Here is an 18,718-nt window from a genome sequence, read left to right as displayed (position 1 = left end):
AGATGCATTAACAGTGTCATGATACACATTCAAGACAACAGGTCTAGCGACAAGAAGGTATGTAAGGAAAATCGGTCTTGAAGGCTGAGAGGCAGAGGGAAACCATGCTCCAGACAAAAAGCAGATTGGGAGAATTCTCCTCCCGTGCTAGAGTACAAAAAAGTTCCTGAGGTGGCACCATGAAGAATTTGGATGGATTGCAGTGATCAGTCTGTGCTCCTTCCTCCTATGGATATCTGAAGTAGATTTGCCACATTTTGATTTATCAGTACCAAAGTAATTGGCTTTGGAACCGCTAGTGCTGACTTAGCAGTGCCGGGTCCCTGGAGGTTGTTAGTCTCTTCATCCGAGTGACAGGAGGAATTACACTCCACATTCTTAGAGACTGTCCAGTTTTTACAGAGATCTTTGCCTGTTCAGTATCTTTTGAACCTTGTCTGGAGTGAAAAGGTAATCAGTACAAAAAGCCAATCCTTAGGACCTCACGCTTTGCCACAAGAATATCCTTTGGGTCTATCTGAAGTGGCAACCTTAATCCCAGTACCGAAAGGCAATGCAGAGTCAGAGGCAGCACCCAGTACCGAATCCCTCTTACTGCTGGGAGGCAAAGTCTTCTGTCCTTCCACAAAGTTCATGGTGGCTTGTGGTATAGGACCCTTCTTCATCATGGAGACTAAGTGTGTTCTCAGCAACCTAGGTTTAATTCTCACAGAGAACTGACAATAAGTTGGAAGTTCCTGAAAGAGTTGGCACAGGGCCTGTGAGGGTCCGCTGACGAGAAGTACTTGCTGCAACCAATGCATCACTTGAGCCCTGTTGTCAGTGGCAATGTTGACAATAAATATCCAAATAAAATGAAAAAAGACCCTGAGAGAAGGGAGACAGCAAAAGAAAAAAAATAATAATTCAAAAAAGGGAGGCAAACAGAAAAGCTCTCCTCATGTCTGACACAAATGCATAGGCAGAAAAACAGGAACTGGGAGGTGTTAGCTGCTGACACAGGGATGGGGGGCAGGGCTGGGTGCAGTGGCTATCCTAACCTATTGGGAAGGAGGGAGAGCAGGGTGCTGGAGTACAATAGACACTACAATGACTACAGTGAATCACTACGTCCCATAACCTCCATACTGATGGGAGAGTACTCTGCTCCCAATGTGGAAGAAACCTAAACTGCAGCAAATATATGTTCCAGAGGACTTGGGCATCCACTAAGGGCAGAAGTCAAAATGGGAAGTCGAAGAGGCCACCTTGTGAATCACCTCCCACAGGGCATGTCATTGACTGCTGTGCTCTTTGCTCAGGTTAAGGACACATGCAATCCTGTAGGAGGAGGTTTGCTGTGTAGTTCAAAACAATGACTGATACAGGAAGACATTCCATCTCACCATAGTAGCTTTTATTGCCTCTCTGCTTGGATGTAGACCCCCAACATGACAAAAAGGATGTTGGAAGTCCTCTCAAAATATAACCTCAAGGCTCTATGAACATCAAGGAAGTGCACAATTGTGTATGCCTCTGTTTTGGTATCAGGGAAAAAAGATGAACAACCAAATCTCCCGAAATATCTGGAATTCCGACCCCACATTCGGCAGGAAGGAGTGGTGGGTATAGAGAACCACCTTATCCTGGTGAAACAAAAGGTAAGGATCTCCTGAAGACAGGGCCTGCAACTCACTGATCCTGCAAGATGATGTTATTGCTGGTTTACAGTGATAATTTCGACAACAAAAATGTCGAAAGTCAAAATATCGAAAAAAAAATGTCGAAAACTCCCGAACCCCTAAAATAAATATATAATTAAAAAAAAACAAAAGTGAAATTTTTTTTATCGACATTTATTTTCGAAATTATGACCACCCACCGTTATTGCTACCAGGAAGGAGTTTCTATGACACAAGTCACAAATCCTCAGATGCTATTGGCTCAAATGGTTTGTGGGCTAGCGTGGTCAATAACATGTTTAGAACTCATGCTAGAATAGGCCTATGCAAAGGTGAAAATAGATTAACAAAAAAATGGTAATTGCTGGCTGGTTGGACAAAGAATCATCCTCTACTGATTTGATAAACAGGCCTCCCTCTTTTTAAGGACATCAAAGATCCTCAAATAGAATCCTGACCCTCTCTTAAAGTAGAACACCTTTATTGCTTCCATCAGCAAGAGCGTTTCAATCTCGTAAAGGAGGGACTCTGAGCGTCACAGAGGGTGGGGTAGAGAAGGAGGAGTGTGAAAAGGTTGTGGAGTAAGATAGATTTTGCTCACTAGTGGAAAGAACCCAAGTGTTGTGTGTTATAGTTTTCAAAATGTTTAAATGGTAAATTACCCTAATGGGGTATTGTGGATCTCTTACTGTGTCCCTTAGAATGCCTTGGGACCGGTTGGGGAGGCTGGGAAAAGAGGCCTTTGGAAGAGGGATGAGGCGGCTGTTTTCAGGAGGTACATGGAGACCCATCCGACCTGTTGCACCCATCGAAAAACCTGATGACCCTCCTATGGACTTGGATTGAAAGTTCTGCCTCTGCTGTCCCAAAGACCTTGGATTAGTTGTAGTGAGGACCGTAAGGGATTTTGCTCTCTAGCTACTAGGCTTCTTTTTGTTAAATTATTCACTTGTGTCTGGACTGAAGAGCTTTACTCTGTTAAAGGATAAATCCAGTGTTTCCTCCAGCACACCGACTGACACTTGGCAGCATTTAGCCAAGGATGTGCTGCTGTATTTAGGTTCCGATCCTGTACCCGCGCTGCGGGAACTGCCATAAGTATGGAGAGAAAGAGTACAGGACGGAGGAGTACAATGGATATCTCATGATCAATCCCATCTCTGACGTATCTGCTCAAATTATATAACTTATCAACACATTCATTATTATAATGATTTATTATTATGGTATTTGTTGAGTGTGAACCTAGCTTTGGGAAGCAATGGAGCACCTTGCCATCATAGGCGGTGTGGGGGACACAGAGAGGGAAGCAGAGAAAAAGGGAGCTGACGAAAGGGGAGGGCAGGCAATTGGCAGCAAGGGATCTACAAACAAACAGAGGAGGAAACAGTGAGAAGCAGATCACCTTATCTCAGGTAAGGTGGGGAGTGGAGTGTGTGTGGACCTAGGTGTTAGGGGGAAGCCATTCCTTGAAGAGGAAGGTCTTGAGCTCTCTCCTAAACTGTAGAGGCGACAGGGCAAGTTCGATGTCCAACGGGAGAAGGTTCCAGAGCCTTGGGACATAGAACGGCCTGTCTTATGGTTCTTTCCTTCTTGCAGTGGCAGAATTGAAGTCTGCACATGTCCTTATTTCTGGTGAATAGCAGGCCTCCGGAAATGCTGAGTTTCTCAGTGGGATAGCTTGGGGACTTAGGGGGACAACTTATAGATGATGCAACAGGATTTGAAGATGATACGTGCTTGCAGCAGGAACCAGTGCAGTTCGGTGAGGGTCCACACATATTCATAGTGCTCTGTTAATTCTCACTCATGTCCTACACATCACTTTGTAAATAGGCTCTAAGACTCCAAAGAGATGTTTTAAGATCACTTGTAGGCATGTTATAGTTTTAAAACTGTACACACGTTTAAAATATGTATATTTCGTTTAGCTTCTGAGTGAAGATACTGCATGTGTGTTTACTGGTTATAGCCAATAAGTGGGAGGGATGCTTTGGGATGATGTGGCAATAGGAAGTTCTCAGATGTATGGCTTTTATTACTTATTTTGCATTTATACTTTGGGGTCAGCTGTGATAATGTGTATTTTAGGAAGTCTCCTCTTTTAGTCCTCTATATCTCATCCAATGTGCATCAACATCTCACAAATAATATACACTGCTGTCCATATCCCTTCAATATCCAACCAGCACACCACACAAACCTCCACATTTCATCCAATATCCATTGCATCCCTTTGAATATTCATGGGCAAATAGCTTATCGTATCAATTGCCATATGGATAACTCAAGGGCAGAGCAGAACATTTGCTGAGATGGACCAGGAAACCAATGCTCCCCCTAAAGAGACCTGAGTTGCATTACAAGTCTCATGTTCACCTGGGCAAAGATGGCTCAGCATTCCAACTTTGTGAGAGTGATTAAATAGATAATATGAGTACGATTTATGGGGTAATACTAGTAGATGTTATGACATTTCTTGTTTATCCAAGTGTGTTTGACAATATACGAATATGTGAAACAGGTGAAAAGAATTCAAACGGTCGGTCATAGTAGAAATGAACCTGAAGTGAGTCAAACACATGTTCCAAACCCAAAACCACCCAAGAAGACGTTATCACACATGAACGCCAGACGCATCAAGATTAAATAAGTCTGTGTCTTAGACTCTGCCCTCTCACTAAGCCCTGCACTGACTCAAACAAAAACCCTACATAGCTCCAAATCTACCTATTTCTGGTGAATACAAGCTGCCACAGTAATATTCTAGATAAACTGAAACAGTAGTTGGTTATGTGCTCTCCGCTGGGTATATCACACAGATACAGGCTACTGGTAAAGGTCAGGGTCGTCTTAAACAATGTGTGTGATGCGGTTTCAAGGTGGTCAGGAAAGAATCCACTCTCTACAAAATAGACATGATAATGCTCTAGCTTTAAACCGAAAATTACAATGCCAAAATGTAGATATTCTCATTCAACCTAGATGTAGGATGTAAAACCAAGATGGTTTGAGTTTCTTGATCAGGACAGAGGCAAGTTTTTAGAAAGCCCCATATCTACTCTTGCTCTGAGAGGAGGAAAGACACACTATAAATGCATCTAGTTCACTTTTGGATGCCAACTACCCTAAATGTCATTCACATAATGATTACTGTGGCAACCTGCCATGCCACAGAAAACATTGAGATCAGTAACATCTCAACCCAGAAGACAGACTAGAGACATGAAAATAACTCTTTCAAATCCCCTACTGGAGTCACATGGCACAGCAGTAAAGCGAGTGACCTGGCATTTATGTAGAGAGACAATGGAGGAAGCGACCCAGGATTCAGAGTGCGAGTCCCAAGGTGGCTCGCTAAGGATCATCTAAGAGGCAGACAGCGGAGACAGGAAACAAAACCTGAAGCACAGCATTGCTGACAGCCCAGCAGGACCAACATTGAGCCATGCCCAGTGGGCACTCATTGGGGCATGGCACTCAATATGCCAAGTTGGTATTTTCTGTGGCCCTGTAATAAATTTGCCCTGGGAGTCAGAGAGTTTTTTCACAAGGAAAAAATGTGTGTTACTATGACCCCTTCAACTTTGGCCACTGATCCTCCTCTCATGCCCGTAGAAGTATCAAGTGAAGCCTTGCTTGGGAAACTATGAATATACTGGAGGCCATCGACACCAGGAGGGATGACAACTGTCTTGTTGATGTTCTTTAGGAGGCAGTCCTCGCACCAAAGTATACACTCCTATGCTTTTGGTGTGTAAGAAATCCCCTAAAACATATAAATCCTCATTACTATTTGGGCGGTGCAGTATAAATTGGCAGTAATGTGGTGGTAATACCATATACCGCTGCATTACTGCACCTCTCAACTATGAGTTTGGGGGTAAGGTGGAGGTAAATCCTCTGCCTTACTGCCCAAATTCAGCCAAATTGGCTGTACCAGCGGTAATACCACCGAAATCCACTATTGAGTCCTGTGGTCTCCAATTAATGGGGACTAACACCGCCTAGAATCAGTTGTAATCTGGCGGTAATACCGCTGGACCAAGTGGCAGTAATGGTAATTCAGTTAGGTGGTATAATGGCTGATTTACTGCCGAGATACCACAAAACTCGTAATGAGGCCCGTAATCTTTTGAGCTGGAATGAGAGGTGATTTGGGAGATCAAACTGTAGGTCTACGTTGCTGAGCACCAGTGATGTAGTCTGGAAGTTGTCAAGGGTCTGTTGGTATTGTGCTGACTTATCGGCCAAAAATCCAAGACCAAAACGTTTTCTGATGTCCTGAGGTGGACTGCCATGCACTTAAAACAGTTGTGATGCAAATTTCTGACCGAATAGTGAATTTTGTACCTGAGAAACGTCCTGTGATTTCTGGCTACTGAAACCAGAAAGCATGCATCTTGTGAGTCAATTGAGCAATCTACTGTAACTGTTTTGTATTGGAATATTTCATGAAGAGACAATATCCTAAATGTTTCCTTTTTCCATCTGTTTGGTTGCCATTTTGAGGTTTAGAATGGGCCTGATCTTTCTGCACATGCTTTGGTACTCCTTCCATAGGGCCTTTCTGCAACAGAGCTTGAATCTCTAGAACCAGGAAGTCCTGATGCCACCAAGTTAGCCCTTGTCTTGGACAGATGTTTGGAAGAGAGGGTAGAAACCAAAGAGAGTACACATTCCGTACATGATTGAGTACTGAGTAATCTTTTGTGATATCCTACTATTCTGGCAGTCTGGTGGATATAGCTAAAATGGGAGCCTTACCAAAGAGGTAGCTGATGGACGTCATTGTTTGTCGTGAGTTGGTAGCATGCTTGATGCAGTCAGTTAGTCCTTCACTCGCCTGCCTCTTCTTTGCTGATGAGATGTTGCTGACATTGCTAGTATTGCCACTGAGGCAGTCATTGGCTGTGTCCATTTACATAAAAGGTGTGTTCTTTTTGAGGGAAGTACTTTCCAGAAGAACAAAAGCAAGGGTAGTGCTGCCAACTTTGTTTGTTCCTGTCCATCAGTTTTTAAGAGCCATTTTGGCCATCTCATCATTGACATGTGAACTGCAAAACGCACTGCCAAATACTAGCAAGGCAATGATCTTCTGCTGGGCATCCGACTTTAAGGTGTTTAGTCTTATTGAACTGTATTTACAGTTGGACAGCCTCTGACAATAAATATTGTCTGACAGATTGGCTATGTGTTTTGGCAGTGCTGTTCAGAATGTCTGAGAACAGAACAGACATCCCTTCTTTATGACCATCAAGAGGTCCTTCTACTTGTCATGCAGAAGGTACTCTGAGAATCTTTGTGGTCATTCCCACCACTTCCTTATTCCGGGAGCAACCAATTGTGCACATCTCAGCAAAATAGACACTGTGCTGCAGGCTTTCCCTACTGATAGATTTAATTCATTTACTCCTGTGTCTGGAGGGGCAGAAGATGTTGCAGAATTGAACCCTTTTCTCAAAGAGGAAACACAGGATAAAGCTGGATAATCCTTTTACACAAATTAAGGGTTTGGATCATGGGTCTGGTATATCTTGTCCGACATGGGTTTGCAGATTGTCGCTACAAAAATGTGCCTATGATAGGCTCTAAGATTCCTGGAACCAACAGGAATAGAAGATGGGGCACTCTCTTGGTTGCAGTGTCTCAAATACTGCTAATGCTTAGAGACACGAGATGGAACTGTACATTGACAATTTCACAGCAGCTCTCTTGGACACCTGAGAAAAAGTAATGAGATTGCCTGTGGGAGAAGTTACCAAGGCTAAGGAATCTGTGGGCCTAGTGAGTAGGCTCACCTAATCTGACTCAGATTCCTGATTGAAAAAATAAACCTCTCAGGGCCTACTCCTTGGGGGAGACCTGGACCTTCATGGTGCTGTTCTGCTTCTCGGACGGATGATGCCACTTGGGATAGATTGTGGTCTGCTTGGAGGAGACGTGGAGCGAAGACTTCTCCTTGTTCAGTTGTCTTGGAGCTGGTGTTTCTTTTGTAGGAATAGGCTCTGCAACAGGGTGCTGCAGAGTCTGATCTTCTTCCTTAGTGTCCAGATCTTCTGTGACACTTTCCACCAGCTCCTCCATTAACGAAATTGGTCCCGACCTCTACGACCTCAATGGCGATTCTCTCAATGTCTAGAGTGATTATGATCCAGTATCTGCCAGTAAGCCAGTCCTCGACATCAGTGGGTGGAGGCTGTATTTGTGCCGAGGTTCTGAGGGACTCCACTGGGTAAGAAATGCCTAGAAGGCAACAATTCCAACATTCTTGGCCTTTTTAAAGACTGTGTGCAAGAGGAAGAGGCAGCATAACTGCATCAGAGGAGTCCATCAGCTTCATCAAACTAACGTCCTCCTCCTCCTTAAGTCATCACTATGACAACATTTGACACATTTTATATCTGTCTATGGTGTGGTCACAGGGTAGACAACAAATACAAAGTTTATGGTCATCTTCCAGGACGCTTTGCCACCAAACGCATTACATCCGTCATAAACAGCAGGCAATTTCCTCTTGTGGTAGCCCATGAAAATGGCATGTGGAGAAATAACAGGAAGAGTTCCTGCTACACAAAATCCTTTGCAGCGATGGCAGATATCGAAAAAAGTTGAACAAAGCCATGAAACACTTAACATGAATTTAAACAAGTAAAGAAACGTTTTGAAACTCAGGAAGTGCTCCAAGACTCTGACTGCACATGTCCCAAATAAGACCTCAGCTTTAACTACCAGTGAAGTGGTTAATCGGAAGGCAGCGGCCTGGCTCCTCAAGGAAACACAAAGAAATAGTGGAGATAAGCACAAGTCCAAGACAGCCTGATGAATTTCCAAAACACTGGATATGTTTACACTCACTCCAAAAGATTGGTTGGCAAGTGTGAAAACAGATGTCAGGCATTGAAACCGGTCTGTATTAAAATAATAGATAAAATATATGTAATTATTCTGTGAAAAAACATTTAAAAAAGGATGTTGTATTTCAAACACAAAAAAAACACCAAGGTTATGAACTGTCCATGTTGTCTCTCGGTGCACTGCTTTCTGTGGTAAATCCGGCCTTCAAATTATTTGTATAGTGTTTTTGTGACAGCTTATTGTGTGTTGTCCATCACATCTAATGTGACATGACCCTGACTGGTGTGGTGTCCTATATTTACGAGTTTCCGTTGTTCATGTTCTGTATGCGGTGTGGGTATGTGCATTTGATTTGTGTTGGCAATGTGGTGTCATGTTTATTTTATCGTGGTGGTGCAGATATGCCATAACTGGATAATTGTTTTTTTCTTCATTTTGCAATGCCATCAGCATGTTGCTTCAAGAAAGATTTGTCAATATTTGTTTAAGCAACCTTAACAACAAAGTCCTCTTAACAGTGAACATCCACTGTCAGTTTAGATAGCTTCAATTAGGACGGTGCTCCTGCAGCCCCTGGAAAGGATAGGGAAAACCTGCTCCTTGGAATATTCCTTCCATGAGCCCTCATGCGAGATGCAATTATCTCAACACAAGGGAAGAAACTAAGAAATGGATCTTTAGGTATACATTTGACTAATCAAATCCATATAGTCACCAGACCAACAAATCAAGGTTCTCTCAAAGTGATGTGTCTTAAAGAGAGCGTTGACTAAAAGATGGGTTTCTGGAAGTCAGCATGATTAAATTCCCACTGACGTGCCTACAAAGCTGGAAGAAATCCTCAGAGTTTGACTGGATAGGAGCAGCCACATCAGAAACCAATTAGCATGTCACTAGCCATGTAGTCAAATTGCCTTTCATTAATGTGTGGATGTATTGGGCCAAAAGGACTAGCTCACCGTCATGTGCTCCTCGCAGTAGGCCAAAGGTTCAGCGTCACAGCAAGGTCTCTGCTTACCCTTAAAAGAATGGCAAATTATATATTGAATTTTAATATGACTGATCACAGTACAAAGGTGTGCAGGGGACAGGAGTATGCTTACATTTACAATGTTATTCTCTCATATTAATTCAACAACCTGTGTGCCAGGGTTGTAATACCCCACAGCACCCAGATCTCTTTAACATTTATACTACCTACCATTTACAATTTCATAATTATTCAGTACATTGGAGTGTACTCAATACTTTTGTTCTTCTTTAGAAGGTATAGGTGTCCATTATCAGTACACCTTGTAGGAATTCTTTTTACACACACATTTGCACACATACAGCTTGCATGTACTGTGTAGGTATAGAGCTCTGGCTTGAACACTATGCCAATAACCAGCTCTGAGGTAGACAATATGCAGATTTAGATACATCATCCTCTGTTATTCAATGTGCCTGTATATTTCTCTACATCCATATTCTATCTATATCTATATAGAAGGGAAATATGAGGATATGTGTGTGTGGCTGTTCAAAATGTTCAGCATACTTCCCAACATGCAACAAACATGAAATGTGGCATGTGGGTAGGTTCCATGGTGTAGACAATGTAAAAAGTATAACATATGAATGTTTCTAATTTATTTTCTTCAGTGTTTTTAAAGTTGTCTGCAATGCTTGGATATGTGTGGGTGTCTGTTCAAAATGTTCAGCAAACTTCCCAACATGCTCCAAACCTACAATTTGGCATGTGGGTAGGTTTCATGGTGTAGACAATGTAAAAAGTATACAATATAAATATGCCTTTGTCTAATTATTTATTTTTAGTAGGAATTACCCTGCGAAGCACGGGTGCAATTGCTAGTTATACAATGTGCAGTGATAAAGTCATAGGTATAAACTGTACAGGTACACAGCTCCTAAGTACACACTAACACTATATATGTATTGTTAGAAATCTGAGGGTATTCTCCCAGCTAGACCTTGAGAATCCCATATTCAGGTGGCCAGGGACGGGCTGGCACTCTCAGATCCCAACCCTGGGTGTGGACGAGTGAGGGAGGATCACCTGGGTAGGGAAGCCCGGGTTTATCATTGCGGGAATATCCAGGGTGAGACACGGTATTACACCAGGGAGGAAAGCAAGGAGGACGAAGTCCCTGAGACCTTTATGGGTTGTTCCACATCTACCTCTCTTCCACCCACAGAATTCTCTTACACAAATCCAACGACCCCTCCATATCTGAGAAATCCCCCAGGAGCCCAAACCCTGTAACACTTAAAAACCACAACTCACAGAATCCCAGGTTTTCTGTTTCCTATCCGAACACTCCTAGTCCTTCTTCTCCACGCCTCTCTGATTATGATTATGGTTTGTCACATTCTCAGTCTATGTGGTCCAAACACTAGCATTTCCACAATCCCCCTGTTTATTTTGCAACAATAATCCTGGTCATTCATTTTTGTTACACGCCCCTTACAAATCTTGCCCTTCTGAATTTACCAAACCCCCTCATTGAAGGTTATAATTTCGTACAACACTGTTTCCCCCTCCTGCCCCGTGGGATATCTGTAAATACTAACAACCCCCTTCTCCACTTTCTCCCATCGCGACACACAACGGACTAACATTGATTACCTTACATGTCCCAACCCGAGAGTCAGGCAAGGGCAGGCAATTAACCAGAATCACACACACCTGACGGCCCTTTCCTTCCCCCACAGGTATAAAAGGTGGAGCAAAAGAACACAAGATGAGCAAGGCAGACCAAACGACGTGAGAGCTAACTCAGCACGGCAGTTCAAGAGAATGGGAAAGACGGTGAATACCGAGAGGGTGACAAGGAGAGAAGTGACCTTGCCCTTTGTGACCAAGTCCTGTGAAACCTCTGCAGAAGGAATTATAAGTCCGCAAACAATAGCCAGCGTGTGTTGCAGCAGATGTCTACGGTACATGAGATCCCCCTGCGCTGATAACCAAGCCGGCGAGAGATGCGGTCTCTGTGGTACCAACCTTGACTCGAAAGAGAATAAATCCAAGCAGTTCATCACAACCGGTGAGTCAAGGGAAGACCCTATATGAAACCGATCTGTGTTGAACGATAAACAGCCAAAGACTAAATTGAACTTTGAAAAGGTAAAGAGGGGGAAAACCAGCAACAGAGGAGTCCAGCACCACGTGGGTGCTCAGGCAGGAATCTCTGGGTGATTACCCGATGGTAGAAACTACCGGAACTATAATCCCTTGGGACAAGGCGAAAAGAGGTGAAAGAGGTCATACAGGGGTCTCGTAAAATCCTATGTATCGTCTAAAGTCTTTGTCCAACAGATGATTGTGAAAGAAAGGGAAATGAGACCCGCTTGATGAATTGAGCACTTGAACAGAGTGTTGCAGAAGTTAGCGAAAGTGAACCCGGCGGAGGGATGCTAACAGGAGGGGACGAAGTCTAAAGTCCCATAGTGAACTGTTTGGCAAAAGGTTGGCAAGAGTGAACCCAGCGGAGGGATGCTCACAAAAAGAGGCAAAGTTCAAAGTCCCGAAGTACAATGAACTGTTTGTAGAAGTTGGCGAAAGTGAACCCAGAAGAGGGAAGTCGACAATCGGAGACAAAGCCTGAAGTATTGTTTAAAAAGACATTAAGACTTGTGAAAGTAAGAGGTATTGGAAGATCAGGGGAAGAGAATTGTCCCGCATGTCAAGTGGGTCCGAGCCCGGTCGAGGGAGATACAGGGGTGAAAAGTCATCATCCAAAGTTCCTTGAGAAAGGAACTGTTCAATTGATTGTTTGAATAAGATATGTGATGGGTCGGCGTCCGGAAGAGGGGGACACAGGGGTTAAGCCATCACCCAACGTGAACTATGGAAAATAACTTTTTGTTTGTATTTGTTTGTTGGATAAATCAGGCCTCGAAGACAATAGTCTTTTTAATGAAAAAAGACTTTACCATCGAAGAACCGGATAGCTGTAATGGTACTGTCCACTCGTGCTGAGAAACCTCGAGTGTGTACTTTGATAGCTGGAATGGAACGGTTGTCTTGTGCTGAGAAAGCTTGAGTGTGTGCTGTGCTCCAAGGTCCCACCTTGTCCCATGCTCAAACCGTGGGGAAGGGAAACCCCTGGCAATCACATCCTGGCTTATTTTTTGGAACACTTCTTTTCTTTATTGAAACCCTATCCCACACTTTTTCTATAATTGGTTGTAAGGAATTGGCAATAGGTTTTTCTTTAGTATAGGCCCTTTTATTTTAACACAACGCCACTAGGATTGCCTTGCCTTATTTTTCATTCGATGGTCGACGCTTGGGCCCATCTTAGATTTAGGTTTAGCTTAGGTGTTTTTCCACCCTGCATTCATTGTTCAATAAACACCCTTGAACTGTGATCACTTGTGTCTGTCTTTACTGTTGCCACCATGAGTTCCTTAAAGTATACAGCTCTGAGTTATACACTGTGAAGGTCTACAGCTATAAGTTATACACCGTGTAATTACACAGCTCTAAGTTGGACAGTTTGAAGGGACAATGACAAAGTTATAAACAGTAAATTGCATTCCTTTGTTAAGCAACGTGGAGGTATACAGTTCCTAGATACACAATGTATAGGTAAACAACTTGAGCTATAAACTGTGTAGGTAAACAGCTTTTTGTGATACACTTCGCATGTACACATGGCTCTAATGTAAAAAATGTCCAGGTACATGTCTCCAAGAACAACAATGAAAGCAAACAGCTCTCGTTGTGCACTTTTCTGGTGCACACCTCTAACTTAAACACTACTCATCGGTATATATATATATATATATCAAACTCAGGCAATATATATATAAATATATATATATATATATTTTATGTATGCAGCATGCAGGCATACACAGCCCCATATTAATGTAGTACAACATTTGGGGTGTATTAAAGTGGTGTGCAAACAACCAAGCATGCATACTTACATACAGTTGTACACTGCACACATACTGCTCTAGGTTATTCACAACACATAGTTATACACTGTACAGGTATACACCTCCAAGTTGTATAATGGGAGAAAATGGTCGAAATTCTTTGAGGACTGGAATTTAAAATTCCTAAATGGCTCCATAGAAGGTGATGTTCCATCGGTCACAACGTGGGAGAGGGGTTCCTCGGAATCGACACTGGATTACATGCTTTTATCAACCGAATGTTTCGATACTTGTATATATTTTTCTGTGGCCGATGGTGGAACAAGTGATCACAAGCGATTAGCCGCCCATTTAAATTGGTTTAGTGAGGAAAAAATAGATATCTGGGACCAAAGAGTAGAAATTAATGCGCAGAAAAACCGGTTGACAAAATACAAGAGGGAAGGAGAGCGGTTAAATAAAGCCCTGAATGGATTCGCCAATTTAGGAGAACAAAATATTTTGTACCAGCACTGTGACCCATCACGGTTTCATGAATTCTTATGGTTAATTGATCCCCCGTCAAGCACCCAAAAGGGTCCGCAGCAAGTACACAAACACTTTTTTGATGAAGAAGTATGGGTAAAAAAACGCGAGACGCAAAAACAATTAAGACTCGCCAAGAAACAGGCTAAAAGTCCACTAGAACTAGAGAAAGTATCAAAAAAAATTAAAAATGATTTGAAGAGTTGGACTAGACAATACAGAGGAAAATTATGGCAGAAAGATGGGGAAGAGATGCTGCGTGCATTACAAAATAATTCCTCGAGAAATTTCTGGTCATTAATAAATGCTCCTCTATCACATCAAACTATTGCTCAGACGAATAATGTGTCGGAAGCTAATTGGATAACTTATTTCAGTACAAAATATCAGGAACCAATGGGAGGACAAAAATATAGAAGTGAAAATGGAAATTGGGGTCTAAATTTTGACAAAGAGGATATTTTAAATTTGATCCTAAAATCCTCGGCGTCGAGATCTGCGGGCCCAAATGGACTAACTTACCAAGTCCTTAAAGGAAACGGGACACTGTGGGCTGAAATCCTATATACCCTGTACAAGAAAGTAATCGCAAATAAAATAATTCCACCTTCTTGGAAGACAGCAATTATAATCCCGATCTTTAAGAAGGGGGATCGCAAAAACCCCATTAGTTACAGGCCGATTACACTGCTTGATGTAGAAAGTAAGTTGTTCACTAGTCTGATATTAAAAGAACTTGAAAATTGGGCAAAACAAAAAAACATAGTCCCTAAACAGCAGACTGGATTTAGAAAAGGCCATTCAACCTCATTGAATGGTATAATATTAGCTTCGTTATCAAATCTGAAAGACAAAAACAATAAAGGTAGACTTTATGGAGCATTTATCGATTTGTCAAGCGCTTTTGACATGGTAAATCGAGATAAATTATGGAGCAAGCTGGAACAACAAGGAGCACCCAAAACTCTAATTAACATACTAGTAAAACTTCACGAAAGAAATACAGCTAGAGTAAGACTAAACATGGATGGTTATTTGTCAGAATACATAAGCATAGATAGGGGGGTTAGACAGGGTTGTATGGTTGCTCCATTTCTTTTTAAGTTTTACTTGAGTGATTTTGAAGATGCCCTAGAATCTTCATCACTAATAAGCCCTAAGGTGGGGTCTTTGGTCGTAAGATGGCTTATGTATGCGGACGATATAGTCCTCCTTGATAGAACTCCCATCGGTCTACAAAGATTGTTAAATGCTCTCGACAAGTATATGAAATTAAACGACTTGGTCGTAAACCCAGATAAATCTAAGATCGTAATATTTGAGCAGAAAGGTTGCAAAGAAACAAAATATCGGTGGTCAATTGGCAGTAATCAGATACCGGTTGTAAAAGAAGTAATGTATCTGGGTATCACTGTGCATGCGGCCCCTACAGTTGGGAAACAGTATGGTGAAATCCTGGCTAAAGGGACACAACTAATAGCCCAGATGAAGAAGATTGCCAGCCTTTATGGCAAATTTTCAATCATGCCTGTCATAAACTTTTATGTGGCCAAAGTAATCCCAGTACTATTGTACGGAATTGAATCCAAACCTTTGTTGTGGTCAATAGACTGGCATAAAATAGAAGGATACATTTGGAAACAGGTATTAGGATTGCCTAAAGGATTACACACGATAACTCTCAGATACGAGCTTGGATTAAAATCTTTAAAATACGTAGTTGACTGGAAACTCCTTTCCTTGTATAGGTTAATTATTGCGCCAATGAATAATACATTATATGAAAATCTCCTAGAAAATATGAATTTAGATTCCTCACTTGTTTTGACAGAACTCAAAAAGATAGCAGAAAATCTGCTGACTTATTGTGAAACTGATAAATTAACTCTGAGTTTAAACCCGCTGAAAGTTAAGAAGTCCTTATCTTTGAGAGACTGGATCTGGACAGGGGACATGGTGAGATCATCCTCCATTCCTGAAGGGTTCTTCAAGTACGGGAAAAAACAGGGTGTAGTACCAAGATACTTGATGATGTTCCCTAATTCAAAAGGAAGACACAATTTTATGAGGGTACGGTTAAATTTGATTAAAACTGGGTCAGTGTTAACCAAATGGGGAGTCACTGAAGGGGCTCGTAGTTTATACATGGAATGCTCAGATCCAAGTAAACAAACGCTAGAGCACCTGCTAAGATTCTGTAAAGGCACTTGGAAAATTAGGGTGGAATATTTAGGGGATTCAGTTGGGTCATTGGATAGATTATCTTCCGATGCCTTCTGGGAAAGAATGATTGCGGGTCATGAAACAAAATTAACCTTAAACATCCTAAGGGTCTTGCAAAAGACAGGTTTTATCCCGTCAGAACATTGCTGATTTATTGTCAAAATAAGGGAAAACCAACTAGACATTGATGTGATGAACTTAATTTTAAAATGCTAATTTTATAAAATTGTGACAAATTGATTTTAAATGTTATTTAGATATATTTTATAAATATGATGTTGTCCTTATATGTATATATGTATTGTTTTTGAATGTGAAAAAAAACCCAAATGAGGTTATATCACAATAAAAAAAAAATAAATAAATAAAAAAAAAAAGTTGTATACAATGTACAGGTATAGTGTACACGTATAGTGCTTAGGCACATACCTCAGCCATACACAGCACTTAACTAGACATTGTGCAGGTCGACAGCTATGAGTTATATGCTGTGAAAGTATACAGTACATAGATATACAGTGTATAGTTACAAAGCTTTCAGTTATGCACACTATACAGGTGTATACAGCTCCTAACTCTACACTTGTATTCCGCTCATTGTTATCCTCTGCATTTAGCTCTTAGCTAAACAATGTGCAGGTAAACAGCTCTTGGTTATGCACGCTGTGGGTTTACAGTTCATAGAACTGCATGTGTGGATGTATAGTTCTTATTTGGAACACTGCATGTACGAAGCTGTTAGATATAATACTAAATGGGTATACAACTACCAACCAAAAAGGGAGCAGGGATACAGTGCTGAGGGCAATACTTTGGAGGTACATAGTACTAGAGATACACTGTGGTGGCTGTTTACTATACGTTGTTCAAGTATGCAGTATCTGCAGTCAATAGCATGATTGAGACACTAGGGACCAGCAATTTATCACCTGCATTTTTCAAAGTGGGAAGGGTGAGAGGTAGCACTGTTGAAGCCAGACGAACCCCTGCCTCACTGAATAGACCTAAGAGTGACAAGACTCAATTTCACATGCATCTGTAATCTGCCATCAGACAAAGCTTTAACAGATACGGCAATTTAACATAGAAAACACACCTCCATCCACCCTGTTTCAATCTGGAAACCCCCCTTCTGTTTCCTGTAGAGAAAGCTTGACAGAATGATCTAGTTTATTACATGAAGAAAACACAGGATGATAATGATGATTTCTGTGTCCAGAAGAAGAAACTTTTATGACTAAAACCAGGCTGAAACAACTGTTGACATTCCTTCAATATTGTTCAAATAACTAATTTTTGCACTACTGATCAATGATACTGCCCCTCAAACCTTATTTAAGTCTAAACACCTAATTTAATGTTCTACATAGCTGCATTTGCATTAGTAGCCTTTCATTTACACATTTACTTTCAAGTTATAGATAATTACATTGCACATTTCTGTTAACATTTTTGATTAAATGTTATTTTCTGTCCAATTGTGTTTGATTCTTTATTTCTTCAAGGCTTTTATCAATTGCAACCCTTGTTTACCCACATATAGGGTTTCAAGCAACCTACACAAAAACATGAAATATCAATGCAAAGATCAGTGCATCCTTTGCGAAAACCTGTGCATTTTGTGTGAATATCACTGTTCACTGTTTGAAGTGATAGGATTCTCCTCAGGAATGCAGGTGTCCCCGTATCTTTTATGTTAGAACTCTTTAGTTATACAGCTGGGAAGGTACAGCATCCATATTTATACCGCTTTAGTCTTGGTTTATAAGTAAGGCTTCCAGTTTTCCGTCTTTACTGATTTTTACACATAAATACAGACAGAAATCAATCTGCTTTCTGTCTGTAGCCATTTATAAAAATGAAGGAAAAAAAACGGAAAAACAGGTCTTTCTGTCTGGTTCACTATGATGCCCATCCTGCATTCTAGACCAATCAAATTGAAGATTGGCAGCATGAAGAGTGTAAAAGTTATATAAAAATAGCATTTAAGTTCTTTACATTTCTGACAACATATATCTTAAGGCAGCAGCAGTCCCAGGAGCAACCGTCTGTTGTTATGGAAAACATGGAGCTAGCATTTCGTTCCTATATGGCTGCATGTGTGCTTTAATAAATTATTTTTTTTATTAGAATACATTCAAAAAAATATTATCTTTTATATGACAAAACATTAATGTGGATAAATTCAGAAAAAAAGGCCAAAAAATGTACATAGATAAATCCAGATGGAAATGGTAGAAAAATAAATACCATAAAACCGGAAGCTTTATTTATAAGCACTTAGTGACTGAATATGTATAATGAAATAATGGTTTACTGCACATGTATATGTCAGAAAATCTTTGGGGGCAATCTACACGATTTCTATCAATGAGAATGTATTTGCATGGTATTATTACCAAGTTTGGGTGAGAATTGTGGAAGGAAGGACAAGAAGGGGCCTGGGTCATGTCATCATTACAGCCCCCCACAATCCCTACTTACTCCCTTGTTAAATAGCGGGCACAGAATGAGGGGAGCAGTGGCCAAGAATCGCCTGCCAAGCTGAGAAAGAAAGAAAG

The 18,718-nt window shown here is 41.3% G+C and overlaps 1 protein-coding gene across 13 annotated transcripts in view; it reads right to left on the bottom strand.

Moving 5' to 3' along the window:
* Positions 1 to 18,718, bottom strand: part of NFIX (nuclear factor I X) — a 2,606,865-nt gene that overhangs the window by 252,074 nt on the left and 2,336,073 nt on the right. For 6 of the 13 annotated variants that reach the window (XM_069604191.1, XM_069604190.1, XM_069604198.1 and 3 more), the window contains one exon: positions 9,479 to 9,538. The exons of the other annotated variants lie outside the window; for them this stretch is intronic. In XM_069604191.1, the coding sequence (XP_069460292.1) occupies positions 9,479 to 9,538 (60 nt within the window). The remainder of the gene's footprint in view (positions 1 to 9,478; positions 9,539 to 18,718) is intronic. 13 annotated transcript variants of the gene reach the window in all.

The sequence above is a fragment of the Ambystoma mexicanum genome, chromosome 3q (assembly GCF_040938575.1).
Source record: "Ambystoma mexicanum isolate Mex_15411 chromosome 3q, UKY_AmexF1_1, whole genome shotgun sequence".
Lineage (NCBI taxonomy): Eukaryota > Metazoa > Chordata > Amphibia > Caudata > Ambystomatidae > Ambystoma > Ambystoma mexicanum.
This window is presented reverse-complemented; position numbering and strand designations above follow the sequence as displayed.